This window comes from Prionailurus bengalensis, chromosome C1 (assembly GCF_016509475.1).
Source record: "Prionailurus bengalensis isolate Pbe53 chromosome C1, Fcat_Pben_1.1_paternal_pri, whole genome shotgun sequence".
Classification (NCBI taxonomy): domain Eukaryota; kingdom Metazoa; phylum Chordata; class Mammalia; order Carnivora; family Felidae; genus Prionailurus; species Prionailurus bengalensis.
This window is the reverse complement of record NC_057345.1, coordinates 150,102,004-150,125,578: the sequence shown is the minus strand read 5'-3', so window position 1 is coordinate 150,125,578 and position 23,575 is coordinate 150,102,004. Positions and strand designations below refer to the sequence as shown.

General features: G+C 35.8%; 1 protein-coding gene across 2 annotated transcripts in view; it reads left to right on the top strand.

Moving 5' to 3' along the window:
* The window catches only part of LOC122481371 (lymphocyte antigen 75), a 132,199-nt gene that overhangs the window by 70,229 nt on the left and 38,395 nt on the right, over positions 1 to 23,575 (top strand). For both annotated transcript variants that reach the window (XM_043576863.1, XM_043576862.1), the window contains exons 24-33: positions 1,258 to 1,387; positions 2,609 to 2,835; positions 6,705 to 6,870; positions 8,524 to 8,691; positions 10,028 to 10,144; positions 12,754 to 12,948; positions 15,458 to 15,684; positions 17,039 to 17,207; positions 20,518 to 20,667; positions 22,783 to 22,905. In XM_043576863.1, coding sequence (XP_043432798.1) covers positions 1,258 to 1,387; positions 2,609 to 2,835; positions 6,705 to 6,870; positions 8,524 to 8,691; positions 10,028 to 10,144; positions 12,754 to 12,948; positions 15,458 to 15,684; positions 17,039 to 17,207; positions 20,518 to 20,667; positions 22,783 to 22,905 — 1,672 coding nt within the window. The remainder of the gene's footprint in view (positions 1 to 1,257; positions 1,388 to 2,608; positions 2,836 to 6,704; positions 6,871 to 8,523; positions 8,692 to 10,027; positions 10,145 to 12,753; positions 12,949 to 15,457; positions 15,685 to 17,038; positions 17,208 to 20,517; positions 20,668 to 22,782; positions 22,906 to 23,575) is intronic.

The following is a 23,575-nucleotide window of genomic DNA, read 5'->3' as shown; positions in this document are numbered from 1 at the left end:
TACTCTCAAATAAAACACTTAATAATTATACACATTTGCCTCTGTAAAAAAGTTTTACACATATCCCTGGTGATATTATTCTTTCCTATAATTATTTTATTTCAGTTTTAGTTCCGTGTTTATTGTGCAACATGTGTGTATGTGTTTTTATAAAATTTGTAACTCCTGGGATAAGCTTACTTTTCTTATTTTTCTAAGTGTGTGATATGTTTCAAGCATACAAAAAATATAGGAACAATATACTTCGAAAAAATTTTCACACCTAGTATTATTGATTTGTGATCAGAGAATGAAATCTAAATAGATGTTTATGGATGTTTTTATAGTTACAGATACAGGATCAAAGCTTTAAGGTGAGTACTCTGTTGTATACAGTTTGTCAACATAAAAAATTTAAAAACATCTAATAAATTAAATTAATCATCATTACTTTTTTTGCTTTGAAATATCAAGAATGATAGCAGAGTGTTAAATATTACTATAATTGAGTTTTAATCTTGTACCAGTTTTTCTTGATCTGTTTAAAAATTTTTTTAATGTTTATTTATTTTTGAGAGAGACAGAGACAGAATGCGAGTGGGGTAGGGGCAGAAGGAGAGGGAGACAAAGAATCCGAAGCAGGCTCCAACCTCGAGCTGTCAGCACAGAGCCCGACGTGGGGCTCGAACCTACGAAACTCTTCATAGAAAGAGTTTGGAAATTTTCCTTCCATTTCTAGTTTTTGAACAGTTTCAAGAGAATAGGTGTTAACTCTTCCTTAAATGTTTGGTAGAATTCCCCTGGAAAGCCATCTGGCTCTGGACTCCTGTTTTTTGGCAGATTTTTGATTACTAATTCGATTTCCTTACTGGTTGTGGGTCTGTTCAAATTTTCTATATCTTCCTGTTTCAGTTTTGGTAGTGTATATGTTTCTAGGAATTTGTCCATTTCTTCCAGATTACCCATTTTATTGGCTTATAATTGCTCAAAATATTCTCTTACTATTGTTTTTATTTCTGTTGTGTTGGTCGTGATCTCTCTTTCATTCTTGATTTTACTTATTTGGGTCCTTTCCTTTTTTGTTTTATAATTTCTAAAGTTAATTGCCCTTTTCCCATTCTTTGGAAGTTTTGGAGGATTTTCTTGTGATTTCACAGTCAGCTCCTTAATGAAATTTTTATAGGACGAAAAATCCAATTTGGAATATAAAGTTCTCTTGCTGGGATCTTCAGACAGGTAGTTTCATGATTATTTGTACATATTTGCCTTTTCCTTTAGATTTTTGAGGAAGAGTCCCAATACCACTGTGCTCTGATGCTCAACCTCGAAAAGTCGCCTTATACTGGGACATGGAATTTTACTTCCTGCAGTGAGCACCACACTCTGTCTCTCTGTCAGAGATATTCAGGTATGAATTATCATCTAGATAACTATGGTACTTTATGCTGTTAGATATATACACTACTTTTTCATGAAAATCTTATAAATGAATTAATATTAATTTGTAAACATATAGCTTCCCTAAATTTTCAACATGGCTAAACTCATATTGGTTCAGTGAGTCAGATTATCTCAAATGGAATGTGATTTTTTTTCAAGTGTCATTGCTTTGCCTAATTAAATATCAAAATTAAGTATTGGTGCTGACAGCTCTGAGCCTGGAACCTGCTTTGGATTCTGTGTCTCCCTCGCTCTCTGCCCCTCCCCCGCTTGTGCTCTGTCTCTGTCTCTCAAAAATAAATAAATGTTAAAAAAAATTTTTTTTAAGAGGTCCATATTTTCAAAAAGATGTTTTTCAAAAGTATCACATTGTTTTCATTGATCACAATGTTCTTAATAAATGATTAAGAAAAAAAAAAAAACCTTTGGGGACGACTGGGTGGCTCAGCCACTTAAATGTTCAACTCTTGATTTGTTCTCTGGTCATGATCCCAGGGCCATGGGATTGATCCCTGCGTTGGGCTCTGTACTGAGCATGGAGCCTGCTTAAGATTCTTATTCTCTTTCCCTCTGCCCCTCCCTCTCTCTCTCTCAAAAATAAAAATAAATAAATAAACAAACAAAATAAATAAAATTTCTAAAAAGCTTTATCATGTAATGAGAACCTCAAGTAGATAATCCACGTACTTCTAAGGAACTTTTTGTTTAATTAACCTATGGTCACTTGTCTCATACTGTTTAGTAACTGCTTTATTCAGGGAAGTACTGTAAAATAATAATTCAATATATCCTCTTGTGGGTTGTTTTGTACATTTTTTTCATGGGAGCTCTCCCAGATTAAAACTTTGTAAGGGAATACCTAACACCTCCTCTTGTTAAAGGAGTTCAAACAAAGGAGGTATTTGATACCAATCTGAAATGGTAATCTCATTGTAGCCTACTTTTACTTATACCTTTTTTCCTTCCTAAATCAGATTAACAAAAACAATTTTGTTCCAATTTTAGAAAAAAAAAAGATGCGGCTCAAACATATTTGCCTAAGGTATACACCAAGACGTACTTAGTTCTCCCAACGAAAATCTAAAATAAATGGATAAGTAATAGCTAAACTACTTATGGAGAAATGAAGAAATGTCCCATGCCTTGCAGAGTGGGTGGTTTTTGTGTTTTTTTTTTCTTTTACACACAGAAATTGAAAGCAGACAGACCTTGCAGAATACTTCAGACACTATAAAGTATCTAAATAATTTGTACAAAATAATCCCGAAGAGTCTGACTTGGTTTGATGCTCTGAAGGAGTGTCAGAAAGATAACATGCACCTGGTGAGCATCACAGACCCTTACCAGCAGGCGTTCCTAACTGTGCAGACGGTCCTTCATAACTCTTCTTTATGGATTGGACTCTCCAGTCGAGACGTAAGTTTTCAGTCCAACTGCCAGGATTGACTGACGAAACGTGAAATTTTTGTTGCACACAGCATTTCTCATACCAGACCAAAAGAACCCAGAGGTTGTAAAATCTTACTCCAGTGAGTAAATTTCATGAAGTGTATAATTTTTAGTGGTAGTCATCTTTCCACTGTTGAAAGATCTGGTGCTTTATTGTTTAGATTAAGAAGAAGTTCTAGTGGACATATGTAGATGAGCACTTCTTTTTATTCTAGTAAAAGACTGAGCTAGAAGCAGGAACTGCCATCTCTCCCCAGCCAATGAAAAGAAGAGAGGAAGAGAAGAATTAAATCAGATGAGGTCCAGTGTGTAGAAGTACTGTGGCTTCTGATGAAGAGTCTTTTTATCCATTTCAGAATCAGCAGAGTACAATTAAGCCTCTCTAAAAGTGGATTAGAGTAGTGTTTCACCACAGTTCAAGGCCTGATCCTGGATAGATGTCGTAAGTACTTCTAGTTTATTTCACAGCCCAGCAAAGAATACTAGTCTCCTGCTAATTCTCAGTGCTAAGCTACAAACATGTTACATAAACAGGAACATTTATGCTTCTGAAGCATTTAGCTATAATTAATAAGTATTTTTCTAAATAAAGGTATAGTAAAAAATAATAATAAATAAAGCTGTAGTATTTCTGTCAGCATTGTAGGTCATTTTTGTCTCTGTTCTAGGCTCTCTATGTATGCCCACTGAGATGTATTGAAGGGTAAAATATAGGGCTGGTATGTGAGGCTGCATATATTATGCTCTGCATAGGGGGTGCCATTTACAAAGATTGTGATGTGAACCCTGTCCCCTGCATCTGCACAGTGCATGACTGGTGAAGCCCTTGTTAGATAAATGTCCCCTAAACCAGTATTCTTCACTCTCAGAGAGAAGGCAATTGGCAGAGTGGGACAGAAGAGTACCTTACATTGTGAAGTAAACCTAAGTTATATATACCTTGGGGAAACCCTCAATATACCAATGTGGTATATACCAAGATGGTTTTAGGGCTGCATGGAAAAAAATGTGATTGAAAGTGATTTAGTCCTAGCTCACACCCAGAGTTGAACTGGAGAATGGGTGAAAAAAACTTAAAACAGGCTCAGAAGTAAACATTACCTTTGACAAATTTTGGATTCATTACCACCAGCATGTACTAGAAGCTCAGTTAAAACTAGTATTTAGAAATTGCTTGAAGAATGTTTTCTCTGAGACTCTCAGAGCCAGATCGTCAGCTTGAACTAGTTTTTAAGACTTACTATATCAATTCTTTCATAACATTGCTTTTATTTATTTCCTCTTCATTGTTTGGGTTTATGTGAAACCCATCATTGTGTCTCTTGTGAGGGTAGTAATAAGTTATTACATTTCCTAGTTTCAATCACCTTTAACCTTTTGAAACAAAAGCAATACCATCCCTGTGGAAAATCTGTAAATTTATAGTAAATATTTTTAAAAGAAAATTAAGATCACCTATAATCCCAGTAACTAGTGATAAATATGATTTAGTAATCTGGCATATATCCCTCAAGTTTTTTATATGTACACATGTATTTTTTTTTAATGTTTATTTATTTTTGAGACAGAGGGAGACAGAGTGCGAGTGGGGGAGGGACAGAGAGAGAGGGGGACACAGAATCTGAAACAGGCTCCAGGCTCCGAGCTGTCAGCACAGAGCCCGATGCGGGACTCAAACCCACAAACTGTGAGATCATGACCTGAGCCGAAGTCTGACACTTAACCAACTGACTCACCTAGGTGCCCGCACATGTATATTTTTAAGATAATTAGAATCATACCATTTTGTAACTTTTTATTCACCACTGAAGGATTTTGGCCTTATTTCGTATCCTATTTTCAATCTGTACCTATGTTTCTCTTTTTTCTTTCACTCTTTAACATATTCTATGTAGCTGTTTACTATGTATTTGCATAAGCTGCCTTAAATCTTTGGAGCATGGACAGGATACATTTTACACTGAAAGCAATGGAAGGGTATTGAAAGATTTTAAACCTGGTAGTGACAATATCAGGTTTTTACTTAAGAAGAATTATACTGGCAGAGGGTGGGTAAGGAAGCGAGCAGTCAGGAGATTTCTTACAGAAATTCATGCAGGAAATGATGTTGGCCTGAACTAAGGCTCACAGCAGTTCTGGTTTATATAAAGTTCAGACTGTGGCAGTGGCAGTGGGTCACTCAAGTACACAGAAGTGGAAATACATAGAGAGGAAGTCAAGAAGGCTTGGGAGCTGGATGAATTACCCACATGAACATTAATGTCTGTAAGTCGATGGTTGGACCAAGAGGACAGAGCAAGACATGGGGTATCTCCCCAGTGAATATCAGTGGGGAATAAGGAGGCAAGTCCTCAGTGAATGTCAGAGAGAGCAAAGAATCTGGGAGCTTGCATAAACCTCAAAGGAAATGACTGAAGGAGATAAAAAATAACCTGCTATCCCATTCTCATAGCCCTGCGGTATCTGAGAATGGAAAAATAAACAGCCTTCCCTTGTGGGTGTTGAAAGGAACTTATTCCCTTGGGAAAGGCAGGTTTTGATTAAGATCAATTAAGGTCAAGAATTTAGTAAAGAGACGCTTATAGTCGTAATAAAGAGAGATCACATTCAGCAGAGAGATAGAAGGTGCGGTGATTTATCTACGAGGAATAGAAGTTCCAAAGACCTGCTGTGAGTGCAACAAAGGTGAAGAAATCCAGGGTAACAACCAAGTGCAAGCAACATCCCATGGCCAAAGGGCACATTTGAGGTCAGAGGCTTAGGCCACAAGGTTACAACTGGAACTCTGGTGGAGAACAGTTTTCAGAATGAAACAGTTGGTGGTATTGAAGCCTGAACATGTTTGTTATTTATGGTTCACTAAGGATACTGTGTGTGGCCTTTGCCCAGTATTCCAAATAAACCAGGGATGCAGAATTGTCTTGGGCCTCAGGACAGCTTAGTTCATTGGGTCAATGTATAAGGGCTGGTGCTCTGACAGCACCATGGGGAAGCCCAAACAGGTCTGTACCCTGGACTTTTGTACCTATTCTGTAAAGCCTCTCTCAAGATAGGTGGGTGGTCAGGCCCTTGTCAGGATGTAAAGACAGATGTTCATAGACTTTTAGTGCACAATAGAGTTTAGTGAATGAGGAAGCTTTTCTACAAAGACAAGTGTAAAAATAACAGTGTGAGAGCCATAAGGCCTGAGTCAGGGTTAGAGGGAGAGAGCCAACACTTATGTAGCTCTTCCTGTGCACCAGCTGGCCATTGAGTTACATGTTTTATACGTTACCCCACGAATTCCAGCCCTGAGAGGTTAAGTGTCATATCCGTTTAATAGATGGGATGGAAACTTGGCAAGGTAAACTCAAAATCAAAAACTAATGTGGGACTGAGCCAGAATTCAAAACTAGATATGCGTAGCCCCAGAGCCTGTGTTCTTTACACTACCACATAATTGTTTTTCTGACTTGCAACAACCAACAGTTCCAACTATGTGTGAGGCAGCCTAGCATAATGACTCAGGCCATGGACTCTAGCACCTGATGGCCTGGATTGGAATCCCAGCACTGCAGTATACATTCTATGTGACTTTGGGCACACTACATGCCTTCAGTCTCCTCATCTGTGAAAGAAATATAAAAGTTCCTATCTCATATGGTTGTTAGGAAGATTAAATAAATTAATCTTTGCAAAGCACTTAGAACAGTGCCTGGCACATGGTAAGTGCTGTGTAACTATGTGCTAAATATAAGATAAAATTAAAAGTTATTAGATTGAGCATGAGGGTTGAAATAATACAAAGGAGATAACATGAAGTATTGCCACTTGAACTGTATTTCGGCTGCTTACAGGATGAACTCAACTATGGTTGGTCAGATGGGAAACATCTTCAATTTAGCCGCTGGATTGAAAATAATAATCAACTTGAAGACTGTGTAATGTTAGACACTGATGGTTTCTGGAAGACATCTGACTGTGAGCATCAGCAACCAGGTGCTATTTGCTACTATCCAGGAAGTATGCTAATTTTAAATATTTTAATTTATGGGGGGTGGTTTTGTAAAATCTGGTCTTGAAATTATAATCACGTTCTTTTTCTACAACAAAATTTGTTGTGAAAATTCAAGTAGAATTATTATATATTAAATACTTTGTCATTGATTTGTTATTTTAGACATGTTATATCTTTATTTTTGTCAGCTGACAATGGTACCTGACCTTTGAGTTTTAACTCCCATTGGTCTCATTTTGTATGTATTTTGTGTTTATGTTCTATAGAAAACTCATATTTGTGAGAATTATTTTTTTGTAATTCTTATGATCAACAACTAATCTTTCTTTTTAAGAGTCACTGTTAAGATTCATTTGTTTGCCAGTAACAGTAACCAGCTCAAGCCAGCTTAAGCCAAAAGGGACACTTAGATCCTCAAAAATGAGGATATCGCTGAGCCTCATGAAGAATGGGAATCAAACTGAATGGAATCTGGAACCCAGAGATACTGTCTCCCACCTATCCTTTCTGTTTCTCTCTGTAGACCTGCACTCGTCTTTTTATATACTTTATGCTTCTCTCTGTGCATGGTAAAACATGGCAGCTCTGTAGCTTTCAATGATAGCCATAACTGGAGATGGATTGACTATCCCTAAATTATGCTTTCCAAATTCTTAGAATCTGATGTACCTCGTTAGAGTAAGGTACGCAATCTCTAGCTCAGAGTAAAGTAGTTTTACAACTGCCAGAGGCCCACATGTGTGTGTTTACAGTAGAAAGAAAAGACTACTTCCCAAAGGGAGTTGTTGCAACCTGGGAGACATGCTGGATGGTCTCTACTGCATATTAAATCTGTTTGTTGACTTTGAGTAGAGTATATCTATATTTGCATCTCCTGGAGTCTATGTCTTTTTCATAATAAAAGCCATAATCACATTTTCAACTATTTCTGTTTGCTTTCATTAAAGCAACAACTTAGAACATCACATATTTCATTAAAATGTACCTTTAATAAATAAATAAAAATTAAAATTTATCTTTAAAATTAGAGAAAAGGGGCACCTGGGTGGCTCAGTTGGTTAAGTGTCCGGCTTCAGCTTAGGTCATGATCTCACAGTTTGTGAGTTCAAGCCCTGCATTGGGCTCTCTGATGACAGCACAGAGCCTGCTTGGGATTCTCTCTCTCTCTCTCTCTCTCTCTCTCTCTCTCTCTCTCTCTGCCCCTCCATCGCTTGTGCTCTTTCCCTCTCTCAAAAATAAATAAACAGTAAAAAAATTAAAATTAGAGAAATACCAGTAACCAGAAACTTAAAGATGAGTTCCCAAAGTTATAGTTAGGTGCCTATTATTAATATCCTTGTGTAGTCTTTGAGGTTGCCCCTTGTATTTGAGGTTTGGTGATACGAGAATACAGAAACAACATTTAACCTAATAGGACCTATTGTTTTATATTCTCCCACTCACTCCACAGCAGGGGAAAGAAATTATGTTAAATAAATTCCTTCCTACAGAAACCCAGTTAAGAGGTCACATTATATTTGAGTATAAACAGAACAAGCATCATTAAGCTATTATTTATTGGCTTCCTGAATATTCCCTACACATTAAGCCTAATTACTCTGAACAGGATTTAACATTTACATCTAAGATTAGAATTCTTACCATTGTCATTTTTTCAGATGAGACTGAAAAAGAGATCAAACCGGTTGACAGTATTCAGTGTCCCTCTCCCGTTCTGTCAACTCCGTGGATACCATTTCAGAACTCTTGCTACAATTTCATGGTAGGAAAGACTAAATATCATGCAGTAACACCAGATGAAGTTCATTCTAAATGCCAGAATCTGAGTAAGTATCTTAAGTGTTCTAGATAAGTGATTATTAAAATTATTGACTATTTTTTATTTAACAGATCCAAAATCACATGTTCTGAGTATTTGAGATGAAAAAGAGAATGACTTTGTTCTTGAGCAACTTATGAGTAATCATTACATTTGTTCATTAAAAAAACAAGTCTCACCTGAGTGTGTTATAAATATTTTTAATTAGCACTAGCGACTAGATTTCAAAAATATTCATCTCCTAATTTCTACATTATCAACAAAAAATTAAGATTTGTGTTTAGTTAAAATGGAGAATATAGGAGCTACTCCTTTACCTATCCATTAGAGAACCAGTCTGTCTTTACATGTATGAACAAAACGAGTTCTACTTCAAAAGACACAGAAATGACACCAGCAAGCAGAGAACTGGATGTTCAACCAAGCGAGGCTACAGGTGAAGTGAAAATAGGCAAATTTGCGTAGTTGAAAGCTCAGGTGAGTAAATGAAAGCAAAGAAGAGCTCTGCATAAAAGAAATGCATATTTCACACTTGTAGCTCTCAGGACTCTCCAGATATTGTCGGTGAGATCCACTGAGGCTTTATGACTTCTCAGCAGTGGACCAGGGAACTGTGGGAAGTTCTTATGGAAAATATCAAACCATTATTCCCAAAAATGTAGAAACTAGTCTTGAGAGATAGTCTACAAAAAAGAATCCTTTGAAAAAGAGCAAGGTTGAGAAACACTACATGCCATTGTTTCCTGTTAGACATTATCAAATATATATTAGCATATACTTTAAGAAGTATAGGCACAAATGAAGTAGTCTAACTTTGTTTAATTAATGTTTGTGACATTTTTATCCATCTAGTCTTTTTCTGAGAAATTCCTGCTAATTTCCTGAGGGACACCCTTTGGGAAATATTAAACTTTTATAATCCAAATATCAGAGTGATCTCTAAAGAAAAAGATCTAGCATATAGACCATCCAAGAGGTTATATTTATTATAGTTTTTGACAGTGTATCTTTACCAGTGTAAATTTGTACCAATTTGAAACAAGATTTAAATGGAGGAAAAGTGAAGCAAATCAATGTTTTAAATTCTCTACTCAGCTATAATTTTATACTAGGCTATAAGACATCAAAATGTTTGACATCAGAATGTCAAAATTTAACATCAAAATGTTTGAAAACTTATTAATCTATTCATTTTCATACAATGAGATAGTTTTAATTTACACATCTGTCTTATTTTTCAATATTGTTTTAGAGTTTATTAAACTAGGAAATAAAATTTTCTAAATCTATCAAAGTGTTCTAGATAAGTAATTATTAAAATTATTGACTATTTTTTTTAACAGATCCAAAATCACATGTTCTGAGTATTCGAGATGAAAAAGAGAATAACTTTGTTCTTGAGCAACTTCTGCACTTGAATAATATGGCTTTATGGGTCACATTAGGTATAACTTATGAAAGTAAGTTATAAATCTACTGGTTTTCTTTATATTCATACTTCATTATAAATTAATTATCAATGGAGCGCCTGGGTGGCTCAGTCGGTTAAGCGTCCGACTTTGGCTCAGGTCATGATCTCGTGGTTTGTGGGTTCGAGCCCCGCATCGGGCTCTGTGCTGACAGCTCAGAGCTTGGAGCCTGCTTCAGATTCTGTGTCTCATCCTCTCTCTGCCCCTCCCATGCTCATGCTCTGTCACTCTCTGTCTCTCAATAATAAATAAATGTTAAAAAATTTTTTTAAATAAATTAATAAATTACTTATCAAGCTACAAAGGTATAGTTCTTCAACATATGTGTTTATCGATATACAAAATTATAATTATGCACTTAGCAGAACTTACATAAATACCAGACAGTTTTTGTATCTCTAATCTGCCATTAAAATGCCTTTACCACCAAGCTTAGAGTCAAATGGTAGAAAATAATTTCCTTTCTCCACTATTCCTTCTAGCAATTTAAGACTAACTAAAAATGACCACACTGTCACAGAAACCTTCGATATTGACTTTATATCTCTCCTAAGAATATGGGATGAGTGAGAATGGAATTATACTTCTATTAATGTTGCACCTTTCGGTTTACAGCATTGGTTTAGAGTATACGTTAGAAAAATGAGAAACAGTCTGACAGTGGGATAGAATATTTGAAATTGGGACTGAATACCACAAGTCCAAGGTATAATTGCTATGAAATTTTTTAAAGCAGTTTTGCTTTAAAAAAGCAGTTTTGAACTGTGCCAATTTTGAAAAATACTTACTTACAGATGTCCTGAAAATCATAGAAGTTTGGAATTAGGAAAAATGTCACTCTGGGACATAATATATCAAAAGCATACATTTACCCAATAAGGGGGTGGGGCTTACTAGGAGACAAGGGACAGTGATAGCCATAGGCAGAAGCTAAATTACTCAAATATGACCTTTTTTTAAAAATTTTTTTTTTAATTTTTTTTTAACGTTTATTTATTTTTGAGACAGAGAGAGACAGAGCATGAACGGGGGAGGGTCAGAGAGAGAGAGACACAGAATCTGAAACAGGCTCCAGGCTCTGAGCTGTCAACACAGAGCCTAACGCGGGGCTCGAACTCACGGACCGCGAGATCATGACCCGAGCCAAAGTCGTCTGCTTAACCGACTGAGCCACCCAGGCGCCCCGAAAACTGTTCTTCTAAGCTGCTATATCATTTTCCATACCTTCCCATTTTTTCCATACGTATGCCAACACTTCTTTTTATCTCTCTTTTTCATTGTAGCCACCCTAGTAGTTATGAAGTGGCATCTAATTGAGGTTTTTATTTCATTTCCCTGATAACTAATAATATTAAACATAATTTCATGTGTTTATTGGCTATTTGTATATCATCTTTGGAGAATACATTATTCAGATCATTTATCCATTGTTTATTTTTATTTGTTTTAATACTGTATTTTCTTAAGTTTATTTATTTATTTAGAGAGAGAGAGAGAAAGAGAGGGTGAGCAGGGGAGGGACAGAGGAGGGGGAGAGAGAAAGAGAGAGAGAGAATCCAAATCAGGCTCCATACTGTCAGCACAGAGCTAGACTTGGGGCTCAATCTCCCGAATCTTCAGAGATCATGACCTGAGCTGAAATCAAGAGACAGATACTTAACCAACCGAGCCACTCAGGCGCCCCAGAACCTTTATCCATTTTTTAATTATTTGTCTTTTTTATTGATCAATAAACATTCTTTATATATTCTGGATTCTTGTCAAATAAATGATTTGTAAATATTTTCTCCCATCACTTTATTTCTTTGAAGTAATCTCTACTCTCAATGTGGGGCTCGAACTCACAATCCCAAGATCAAGAGTTGTAAGTTCTAGCAACTGAGTCAGCCAGGTGCCTACTACTACATGTACTACTACTACATCACTTTCTAGATAGTATAATCTGTAGCACAAAACTTTTTAATTTTAATGAAATCAAATTTATCTATTTTTTATCACTTGTGCCTATCTAGAAGACTTTGCCTACCCTATGGTCATAAAGACACACGCCAATGTTTTATTCTAAGAGTTTTATAGTTTTAGCTCTTACCTTTAGATCTATGATCTATTTTGGGTTCATTTTGTATATGATGAAAGGAAAAGGTCAAATATATATTAGATTGACATAAATGTGCACAATTGTGTATGGCTTAGGTCCGGAGAAGAGATTTCTGTCACTAGTTTTATAATATATTAATTTTTTAAATGAAATAATTATACTACTTTTCATTGCAATTAAACATATATACAGTAAAAATGAATATCTGGTTAAAAATAGTAAGCATAAAGTTATTGCAGGATGGTGAAATTATAAGTAAATTTTAATTTTTATGTTTCTAATTTGTAATTTCCAAATTAAAAATAAACATAATTTACTGTTATAGTCAGAAAATATTTAAATATTTATCTCTTTATGTATAAAGAGATATACATAATTATATAACTTTTTAGAAAGCAGGTAAAGAAGAAAGAAAATTAGTTGAGTTTGAAATATTAACCTCATAACTCTAACTCAAATCTTGATTTAATCTCTAATTGTAGAAAAAATGTTTCTTCTCCAGATAATTCTCTTCTGTGGTCTGATAAGACCATGCTGTCATACACAAATTGGAGAGGAGGAAGACCAGATATAAAAAATGGCAATTTTTTTGCTGGCTTGAGTACTGATGGCTTCTGGGATATTCAAACCTTCAATGCTATTGAAGAAATATTTTACTATAACCAGAACAGCATTCTTGCTTGTAAAATTGAAATGGGTAAGTATGCTAATGTAGAATTTTCACTCCATAAGGCTAATTAGCTCCGCAAGTGGGAATCATGCAACTATATTTTTTGAGTGCCTCCTCTATTTTCAGTCCTGTGAGAGGTACTGTGGAAGTTACACAGGAAGGAAAAGATACAGTTTCCTGGTGTCATGGTCTTGATCTCAAGGAGTAAAATGTAGTTGGGGAGACAGCATGAAATTCTTTATCATTGTTTCATGTAGGTTACTTTTAGGTGATTTGGTACTGGCTTAAATTTGTTGGAAAGTCAAAAGGGATCAATGAAAACAAATAATGACAACAAAATGCTCTGAGAAGAAAGTAAAACTTGGTTGGGTTTTGAAGAATGGAGAAGATTTTTGTAAATAAGAAAGTGTGTTTGGGTAGAGTTTTGACATTCTAGGCTGAAAATAAATTTCTCTTAAATTTGCCTAATTCCTTAAATAAATCTATTTTAAAATGCATATCGGTTTAAAATTTTTCACAGCTTAAAAACTGTTTTAAGTTTTAAGACCTCTGCTAACATCCAGGCTGACCTTCTCCCTTCATAGTACCACAGAATAACTTTCTGGAACACCATTTCCATCAACAATCTCCAGGGATTCCCTACTACCAATTACTTTGGGTCCATGTAAGCTTTTAAGACTTTCTAGAAACACTGTCTATCCTAAAATTCTAGGCTTTCTTCCAACCTTGATTTTCCCCCCATTCTTGGCTCAATAAGGCTCTTTTTCTGTGAGGCTGATGTCTTAATTGTCCCATGTACAGTGTATGCTTATCCTCATTTGCACCTTTACTTATGGTTTTTTATTGACAAGAAGTCTTCCACCTTTGTTTTACTTCTTTAACAAACTTAGAATGATTTTATGTTTATAAAAAAAGTTACAGAGACAGTACAGAGAGTTCCCATATATATCATAACCAGTATCCCCTATTGTTGACATCTTGTGTTAGTATGGTACAATTGTCACAACTAAGAAACCCAATATGATGGATTACTTATTCACTAAAGTCTATACGTTATTTAGATTTTTAACATTTTTACTTAATATCCCTTTTCTAGTCAGGATTCTATACAGGATACCATGCTAATATAGTCATCTTGTCTCCTTAGGTTTCTCTTGGCTGTAAAAGCTTCTTAGACTTTTCTTGCTTTTAATGACCTTGGCAGTTTTGAGGAGCACTTTTTTGGTCATGTATTTTTTTGGTCACGTTTTTTTGTGGAATGTTTCTCCCTTTAGGTTGGCTGATGTTTTTCTCATGATTAAACTGGAGTTGTGGCCTTGAGGTTTAGGAAAAACCACAGAATTAAAGTGTCATTTTCATCACATCATATGAAGGGTATATGCTATCAACACGACTTCCCACTGTTGGTTTTAACCTTGATCACCTGGCTCTAGGTGTTTGTCAGCTTTCTCCACTGCAAAGTTATTCTTTTCCCCATTTCCATGCTGCACTCTTTTTAAGGAAGTCAGTATATTTAGTACATATTTACAGGCTGAAGAGTTATTCTCCACCTTCCTGAGAAGGGTGTACGTATGTAAATTATTTGGAATTCTACCGCGCAAGAGATTTTTCTGTTCTCTCCCATTTTAAAATTTATTCAGTTATTTATATCAGTATCAGTTCATGGTATATATTTTATACTTTGGGTTATAATACGATATACTACATTATTTAATATTTTATTAAAATTGTTCTAGTTTGGGCCACTGGGAGCTCTTTCACTTGGCTCCTGTGCCTCTTTCAAGTACCCTTATCACTGTGCTTTTGTTATTGTTGTTACTATTGTCATTTTGTTACTGTTATATTATTCTTCATTTGCTTTTAGCTTTCTGATTACTTTATTTCTTTTTGGTTCTAATTCACCTCACCTAAACTCTGGAAACCTAATTTGATAAGCAGGCTTTCTGACTCTCTTAACTCAGATGAGTCTCTCCTTCTCTACTCAGTCACACAAATTAGAGTAGATAATTGTTTTGCCTGAATTTCAGGTATTGTTGTTTAATGTCTGCAATTAATATGTAAGTTCCTTAAATGAAAAACAATGTTTATATCTTTTTTTTTTTAATTTTTTTTCAACATTTATTTATTTTTGGGACAGAGAGAGACAGAGCATGAACGGGGGAGGGGCAGAGAGAGAGGGAGACACAGAATCAGAAACAGGCTCCAGGCTCTGAGCCATCAGCCCAGAGCCTGACGCGGGGCTCGAACTCGCGGACCGCGAGATCGTGACCTGGCTGAAGTCGGACGCTTAACCGACTGCGCCACCCAGGCGCCCCTATATCTTTTTTTTAATCAACCAGGCAACTATACTATTTAAGAACCTATTATATGTGTTGTGGCAATACGAAAAATAGAGTATGCATTTTACCTCCCTTGTTAATAAGAAAAATCCAGTTTTATTTAACTTTAGAAATGGTTGCATGTCCAGTCTTACCCAAAATATGTATTTTAAATAATTTAAATTTAATCACTAATACTCTTAATTTAAATATTATAGTTGACTACAAGGAAGAATATAATGCTACTCTGCCACTGTTTATTCCATATGAAGATGGTATTTATAATGTTATTCAAAAAAAGGTAACATGGTATGAAGCATTGAACATGTGTTCTCAAAGTGGAGGTTATCTGGCAAGTGTTCATGACCAAAATGGCCAGCTCTTTCTGGAAGATATCGTAAAACGTGATGGATTTCCACTATGGGTTGGGCTCTCAAGTCACGATGTAAGTCTTGTCTTGTTTTCCAGAAATTTTCCAAATGTGTTAGAAGGTTGGAAATTTGAGCATAAGATATTAATTCAGAGTATAACATCAGAGTAAGTCCTGGGACTCAATTTGCATAGCATAGTGCTTTCTTATCTTTTTACAACAGAAACTAAATAGAAAATTGTATTTGTAGAATGTAGTAGGGCAAATGGCCTGGACTGCAGCCGCCCTAGACACTGCCAGGCCATCCCAAGGGCCCAGTAGATTAATATCTCAACAACACCTCTCTGTTACCTAGTTGGGGCAGACTAATTGCAAAGCTGGGAAAAAAGAATAGCACCGAATCAGAAAAACCTGAGTTCTGGTATTAGTGGTAGGTCTTCCATTTATGTTTGGTGATCATGAGCAGGTCATTTAATCTTTGGAAGTTAATTTCTTCATTGGTAAAACTGGGGTGATAATATTTTCCTTAATATAGGATTATAGTGAGATTAACACAAAAATTTATATAAGATGTCAAATAAAATTCTTAATATTAGGACTAATATGTGTATTTTCTTCTCACTTTCACCCTACAAATGAGCACTATTTGAGATAATGTTTTGGTAGTAAATACATCTTTTGTGCCACTATTTGAATCCTATTAATTAGTATATTCATGTACCTATAATAATGTCCAGTTCCTGCCCCCCCTGCAAGAAATAGGCTACTATAGAGATTAGAATTGAAAACCTAATTTAAATAATCTTTAGAACAAAATGGAGAAAATTTTAAAAAGCATGACAAATTAGGTTTATAGAATAAAGGAAAAATCAAAAGTAATCTTCCCATATGAATTTCTTGGGAAGTATTTTCCTCTTCCAAACCCCTGCTGCTTGATGGCTTCTGTAGTAGGAAACATGTAGCCAGAGACACAAACCACAGAACTATAAAACATAAAAAACAATATTCAGAATAATATGAAGGTTGCTAATATAAATCTGTAATTGTGACAAATGGAAGCCATTTGCACATCATTTAATTTCAAGTATTATATAAACTCATCCTTAAAAAAAAAAATAAATCTAGGGACAGAGTATAGTAACTGTCTATAAATTTAAAGTCCTACTTAAATTGCACCAGAGTAAATGTCTCAAATCAATGCATCAAAAGTAAATCCCTGACTTTACAAATAGGTCCAGACCTATAACAATTGTAAGCAAATAATTAACAATCCATTCCAATATTTCTTAAAGTATATATATTCTTCTTACAGTTCTTTTTGAACATTCTTTTGTCTGGATTCAGGTTTTCTGTATTTTTTTTTTAATTAAAGGCAATTCTTATGCTAAAAATGTGCTAAGCTTTTTTATCTCTATTATTCTTAAAACAGGGAAGTGAATCAAGTTTTGAATGGTCTGATGGCAGTACATTTGACTACATCCCATGGAAAGATAAAAAATCTGCTGGAAATTGTGTTGTCTTGTATCCAAAAGGAATTTGGACACATGAAAAATGCAAGTCTGTTAGGGATGGTGCTATTTGTTATAAACCTACAAAATGTAAGACTTGATTTTGAATAACTATATTAATTAAAATATGACATTTTGTCTTATGCACATGATAAATACTCAAAGGAATTTTTTGTAGGTTTTAAATAATTTTTATTCACACATCCTACAAAAATAAATTTGATACTTTGTGAAGAGAGATGAACATGATATACCCATTTAGGGTATGTATGTGCCCAAAGACTTTCAGTTCCTCTGTCACCAGGTACATACTACTCTAGAATTTGTGAATTTTGGTTTCACTTAGCAATGTTCCTCAAAGGCTGACACTGCTTTTAAAAAGGAATTTGGGGTGCTTGGGCAGCTCAGTCAGTTAAGCATCTGACTTCGGCTCAGGTCATGATCTCACAGTTCATGAGTTCAAAACCCTGTGTCAGGTTCTGTGCTGACAGCTCAGAGCCTGGAGCCTGCTTTGAATTCTGTGACTCCCTCTCTCTCTGTTCTTCCTCTGCTCATGCTGTCTCTCTCTCAGAAATAAATATAAATAAATAAAAACAGTAAAAAAGGGTTCAAAAGCACATAAATTTGGGAAATACTTCAGGTCTGATTTATCATATTGACTGCTCTGATAGTTTCTGTAGTAAAGACAGCAGTTTAACTTTGTGTAACTCAGCATTTTCCAAACTTACATGATTCTTAAAATCTAAGGAAAGAGCCCCTTCCACCAGGGTTGGGCTCATCCTGACAGGTGGAGCCTTAATGAAGAACAGAAGAGCTAAGATGCCCCCCCACCCCCACCCCGGAGCTGCAGGGCCTGCTGGACAAGCCAAGAGATGGTGGCGGTGGTGGTCTCTGAAGCCTCTGGCTCTCAGCGCTTGCCATGCTTCTGTTCCAAAGAATATTCTAGAGAAGATCCAACATTTGGAATTAAACAGATTCAGGCAGAAGAAAATGTGAAAACCTTATTTAGAGAAGCAAGTGAATACAAGAAAGGGAGAATGATATCAAGAATGAGAAATAAATGGATGATCAAAACCTGACATCCCAGGTGTTAGGTACAGAAAATGAATGTAATGTTTTAGAAAAACAATGAGGATACATGAGAAAATGGAAAGGACATCTGTGTTAGCTAAACAGACTTTATAGGATCAAGTTGAATGACATGAACAAACAAATTCCGTGCCATATTGGGTTGAATAGTGTCCCCCCCCCCCCCATATTCACATCCACCCAGTCTTAGAATGCAACCTTATTTAGAAATAGCCTTTGCACGGGGCACCTGGGTGGCTCAGTCGGTTAAGTGTCAACCTTGGATCTTGTCATGATCTCACACAGTTCGTGAGTTTGAGCCCCGTGTCAGGTTCTGTGCTGATAGCTCAGAGCCTGGAGCCTGCTTCAGATTCTGTGCTTCCCTCTCCCTCTCTCTCTCTCTGCTCCTCCCCTGCTCACACTCGTGTCTCTCAAGAATAAATAAACACTAAAAAAAATTATTAAAAAAATAAATTAAAAAATCGATTCAAGGGGCACCTGGGTGGCTCAGTCGGTTGAGCATCCGACTTCAGCTCAGGTCATGATCTCACAGTCTATGAGTTTGAGCCCTGTGTCAGGCTCTGTGCTGACAGCTCAGAGCTTGGAGCCTGCTTCGGATTCTGTGTCTCCCTCTCTCTCTGCCTGGCTCACGCTCTGTCTCTTTCTCTCTCAAAAATAAATAAACATTAAAAAAATTAAAAAAAAAAAAAGAAATAGCCTTTGCAGATGTAATTAGTTAAGATGAGGTAATGCTTGATAAGGATGGGCCCTAAATCCAATGACTGGTGCCCTTATAAGAGGAGAGAAGCAGACAGACCGAGAAGGCCATTTGATGATGGAAGCAGAAATTGCAGTGATGCAGCTACAAGCTAAAGATTGCCAGCAACCACCAGAAGCTGGGAGTTCTGACTCTCCCTCAGAGCCTCCAGAAAGTACCAACCCTGCTGACACTCATTTTTAGACTAGACTCCAGAACTGTGAGAGAAGAAATTTCTGTTGTTTTAAACCACCAAGTTTGTGGTAATTTATTATGGCAGCCCTGGGAAACTAATACAAGAGCAAACATTAAAAACTGAATCCTCAAAAAACAAAAAAGGAAAATAACAAGTGTTGGCAAGGATGTGGAGAAATTGGAGCCCTAGTACACTGCTTGCGGGAATAAAACATTGTGTGTAGCCACTGTGGAAAATGGTATGGAGATTTCTCAAAATTTTTAAATAAAATTACCATAGGATCCAGCAGTTCCACTTCTGGGTATATACTCAAGAGAAATGAAAGCAGGGACTGGAACAGATATTTGTACAACCCTGTTCACAAGCGTCATTATTCACAATGGCCAAAAGGCGGAAGCAGCCCAAGTTGTCCATTGACAGATGAATGCATAAGCAAAATGTGGTATATACATTCTGTGGAATATTAGTCAGCATTAAAAAAGCAGGAAATTCTAACACATAATACAACATGCATGGATGAATCTTGAGGATATTATTCCAAGTGAAATAAGTCAGACACAAAAGGACAAATGCCATATGACTTGAATTGTATGAGGTACCTGGAGTTGTCAAATTCATAGAATCAGAAAGTGCAATGGTAGTTTCTGGGGGCAGGCAGGAATGGGGAGTTATTATTTAATGGGTACAGAAGCCATACTTAGACTTTTTGTTTGAGACAGATTTTGCTGTGCAGATACACTGCACTGTGTAAACAAATTACCAAATTTTCACTTGTAGATGTGATTTTTAAAAGTAGTTCTTTACATGGCAAGGTAAAACTAGTTATATATTACCAAGATAAAAAGAATTCAAGGAAAGAATTTTAATTGTTTCAAAGTAGTTACAGGCCTACTCAGCCAGCCTGTCTTTGCTTTTCTTATTCTGTCTCTCCAATTGTTTTTACATTAAGCTAATTGCATCTTAGAAGGCTAAATAGTTTCTTCTATTTTCTAAGTTAAAAATGGTATTCCAAAAAAGCTAATTAGAATGTGTATTCTTAGGGGTGCCTGGATGGCTCAGTCTGTTGAGTGTCCAACTTCAGCTCAGGTCATGATCCCAAGGTTCATGAGTTCGAGCCCTGCATCAGGCTAGCTGCTGTCAACATGGAGCCTGCTTTGGGCTCTCTGCCCCTATTCTGCTTGTGCTCTCTCTCAAAAATAAATAAACACTTAAAACAATGTATACTGTTAGAGTATGAGCTGTAGCTTTCTCTGGTGTGTGTATTGAGTTGAATGCTTTCCTACTCACAGGCACCACAGTTTCAAACAGGGTTTAGTGAGATTTTAAAAGCCAATCATTTTGCCTGTGCGTGTTTACAGTCATGTCTAACATTTTTATAGCTAAAGAGGTGTCTTCTCATACCTACTCATCAAGATGTCCAGCAGGGAAAGGGAACGAATCACAGTGGATCCAGTACAGGGACCACTGTTACGCGTCCAACCAGGCATTGCACAGTTTCTTGGAAGCTGAACAGTTTTGTTCAAAACTTGGTGAGTTAAAGTCTGTTGATTTTCTTGGACTCAATAATTTAATCATTGGAATTTTTCCCAAGGATGTAATGATTATATTTTTAAAAATATTTTTAAAACACTCTATATCTATAATGGCATTTTATAACTGAATTGCCCAGTGGTGGGGAAATAGTTAAGTATTTTATGAAGTATGAGTTAAGTGGAACATTAGAATAGCCATAAAAAGTGACCAATGTAAGAATAAGTACATGGAAAATAAAAGTAAGTGGGAAGAAGTAGAATAAAAAATTGCTATGTGAATTATTATGTGAAAATAAGGACAAATGAAATGGTTTTAAATATAGTTAGATATGCTTAGATGAAGGGACTAAAGGCAATTTTTTTTTGAAGTTGGTTAAGTACTAAATACAAATTACAGATTTTCCCACTACTTAGTTATAAATAAGTAAGCTTATCACTGACCAGGGTAACAAAATCAAGGAAGCATGGGTTGTTCATCCATCCTGCAATAGAAATGGCCCATATCCTCTGAACATCATAAGGAACAGGACTTTTTGTCTTCAAATTTAACTATTTTAGAAAGAACAGCAATAATTGGATCTCTCCCATAATAAATTTACTCTATAGTCAAACTGTGAAATGACTTCTGGGGAGACCACTGAGAGTATTTCAAAGACCTGCATCCTTGGGTAGCAGTTTAGCCAGACTGGTGGCATATCTCTCATTTATTTTGCTAACTGTTTTGGAGTCATTTGCCTGATTTAAAAATCTCCTTGTTACTGCTTGACTACATGATGGAAACTTTTGTGTGGGAACTCCTCTGTGGTGTATGTGTACACACACACACACACACACACACACACACACACACACACACACGATGGGAACTATTGTGAACTATGTATGTGTTCTGAGAGTGAGAAGCCTCTTGCTCCTACAGGAGAAAATAGGAAGGGTTACTGTCATTGTAGAGTGGGAGTTAAGTACTTAAGCCTTGGAGGCAGACAGGTCTAAGTTTTAAATCCTACTCCCATACTTATTAGATGAGTGATACTATAGAAGTTACATAATAGCTTCTCTTTTCTCATCTGAACAGTGAGAATGAAAATAGTACTTATTTCAAAGGTTGTGTTGTTGTAGGAATGAATGAAATGAGATAATATATGCAAATGTAGCACCGTGCCCTGCAAATAGGGAGCAAATTATTCTTATTATTAGAAAATATTGAGATTGTCTCTCTAAATTTATAACTGGCTAGCTGTATAAACCTGAATGATTGATCTTCTTGAGGCTCAATTTCCTCATCTGTAAAATAGTGATATCTTCCCTACAGGATTATGTAATATTAAACAAGCATGTGCATACTCTGGTCTTCTATAAAGGAGTAAAGACTTGCCTTTGCCATTCTCCCAGTATCACCACCACGAAAGAAATGCTTTAGTTCAAGTGTAGATAGGCTTGTCACTGTTGGAGAGGTGATTCTACTTAGGATTTATTTCCAAGTCTGTTATTATTTTATTTTTATCCCTTGCTTTATGATGGTGATAATACTATTTTCTCTGTGGGTTTAGGGCAATTTTTCAAACTTCAAGAGTATTCAGTTCCATACTATATTTGGGAACATATAACGGGCATAACCAAGTTCATTTATGTATAAAGTAATATTAAAGGAAACGCTAATGCTCCTCAATATCCCAAACCTGTTTGCTTTTATTTTCATTTTAATAGAAGCGAATTTAAAGCTGAGCTATTATATGGAGAGTATGCTGATATGTATTTTTACAATCACATACCCCACTTCTTCTAACTAGCTGTTCATATACAAAGGCCTCATTGGTAGGCAGTCCCAAGGTCAAATAATATTATCAGGTAAACATTTTAAAGAAACATAACATTTCTCTAAATAAAGTTTCAATCTAGAAATATGTCTAACTTTTTTTGGGATCTATTAATGCCATTCTTTTAAAAATATGACACAAATATCAGATTTAAAAAGTATTCTCTATGTAAAGCTTGAATTTCTCAATGATCTTTATCAAGATTGATCTTTTTTCTCAAATGGCTGTTTGAAAATAAGCCATTTCCCTAGTTTGCATAAAGCTCATTAGTTTAGGATTTGTTTTCCTTCAACAGATCATTCTGCAACTATTGTTACCATAGAGGATGAAGATGAGAATAAATTTGTGAGCAGACTGATGAGGGAAAATAATAATATTACCATGAGAGTTTGGCTCGGATTATCTCAACATTCTACTAGTAAGTGACATATTTGTGTGGACAGTGTGCAAAGAGAGTTCCAATTTGTCCTAAATACCAAGTCAGCCTTGCTAAAGAATGTCAAGTGGTGGTTAATTCAAATGCTTCTTATTGATGAATAAGCTAGGTCTGCTGGCTGTTTTGGACATTTATAAAATCCTAATGAATATTCAAGTGATTTATTAGTACCTATGGAAAATACTAATGAAATAGAAAGTCAGATTAAATCAACTGGGGTGTTCTAGATGCTTAAGGTACTTGGATCGATAGCATATTTTTTCTCCTACAACGATATTTGTGCCCCCCATGTCCCACAAAGAACCCATGACTTACTTTCCTTAGAGTTCTAGTGTGTATCAGTCGTATTTTTATAGCTTATAACTCTGTTATTCAGAAAGTTCTCTTCTTATTGTTCTCTTCCGTCTTGAAATATTTTTACCATAGAGAATAATTAATTCTTTTAAAAAAATTTTAATATTGGGGCGCCTGGGTGGCTCAGTCAGTTAAGTGTCTGACTCTCGGTTTTGGCTCAGATCATGATCTCACGGTATCGCATTAGGCTCTGCACTGACAGTGCAGAACCTGCTTAGTATTCTCTCTCTCCCTCTTTCTGTCCCTTCCCTACTCACACTGCCTCTGTAATTTTTTTTTAAGTTTGTTTATTTGTTGA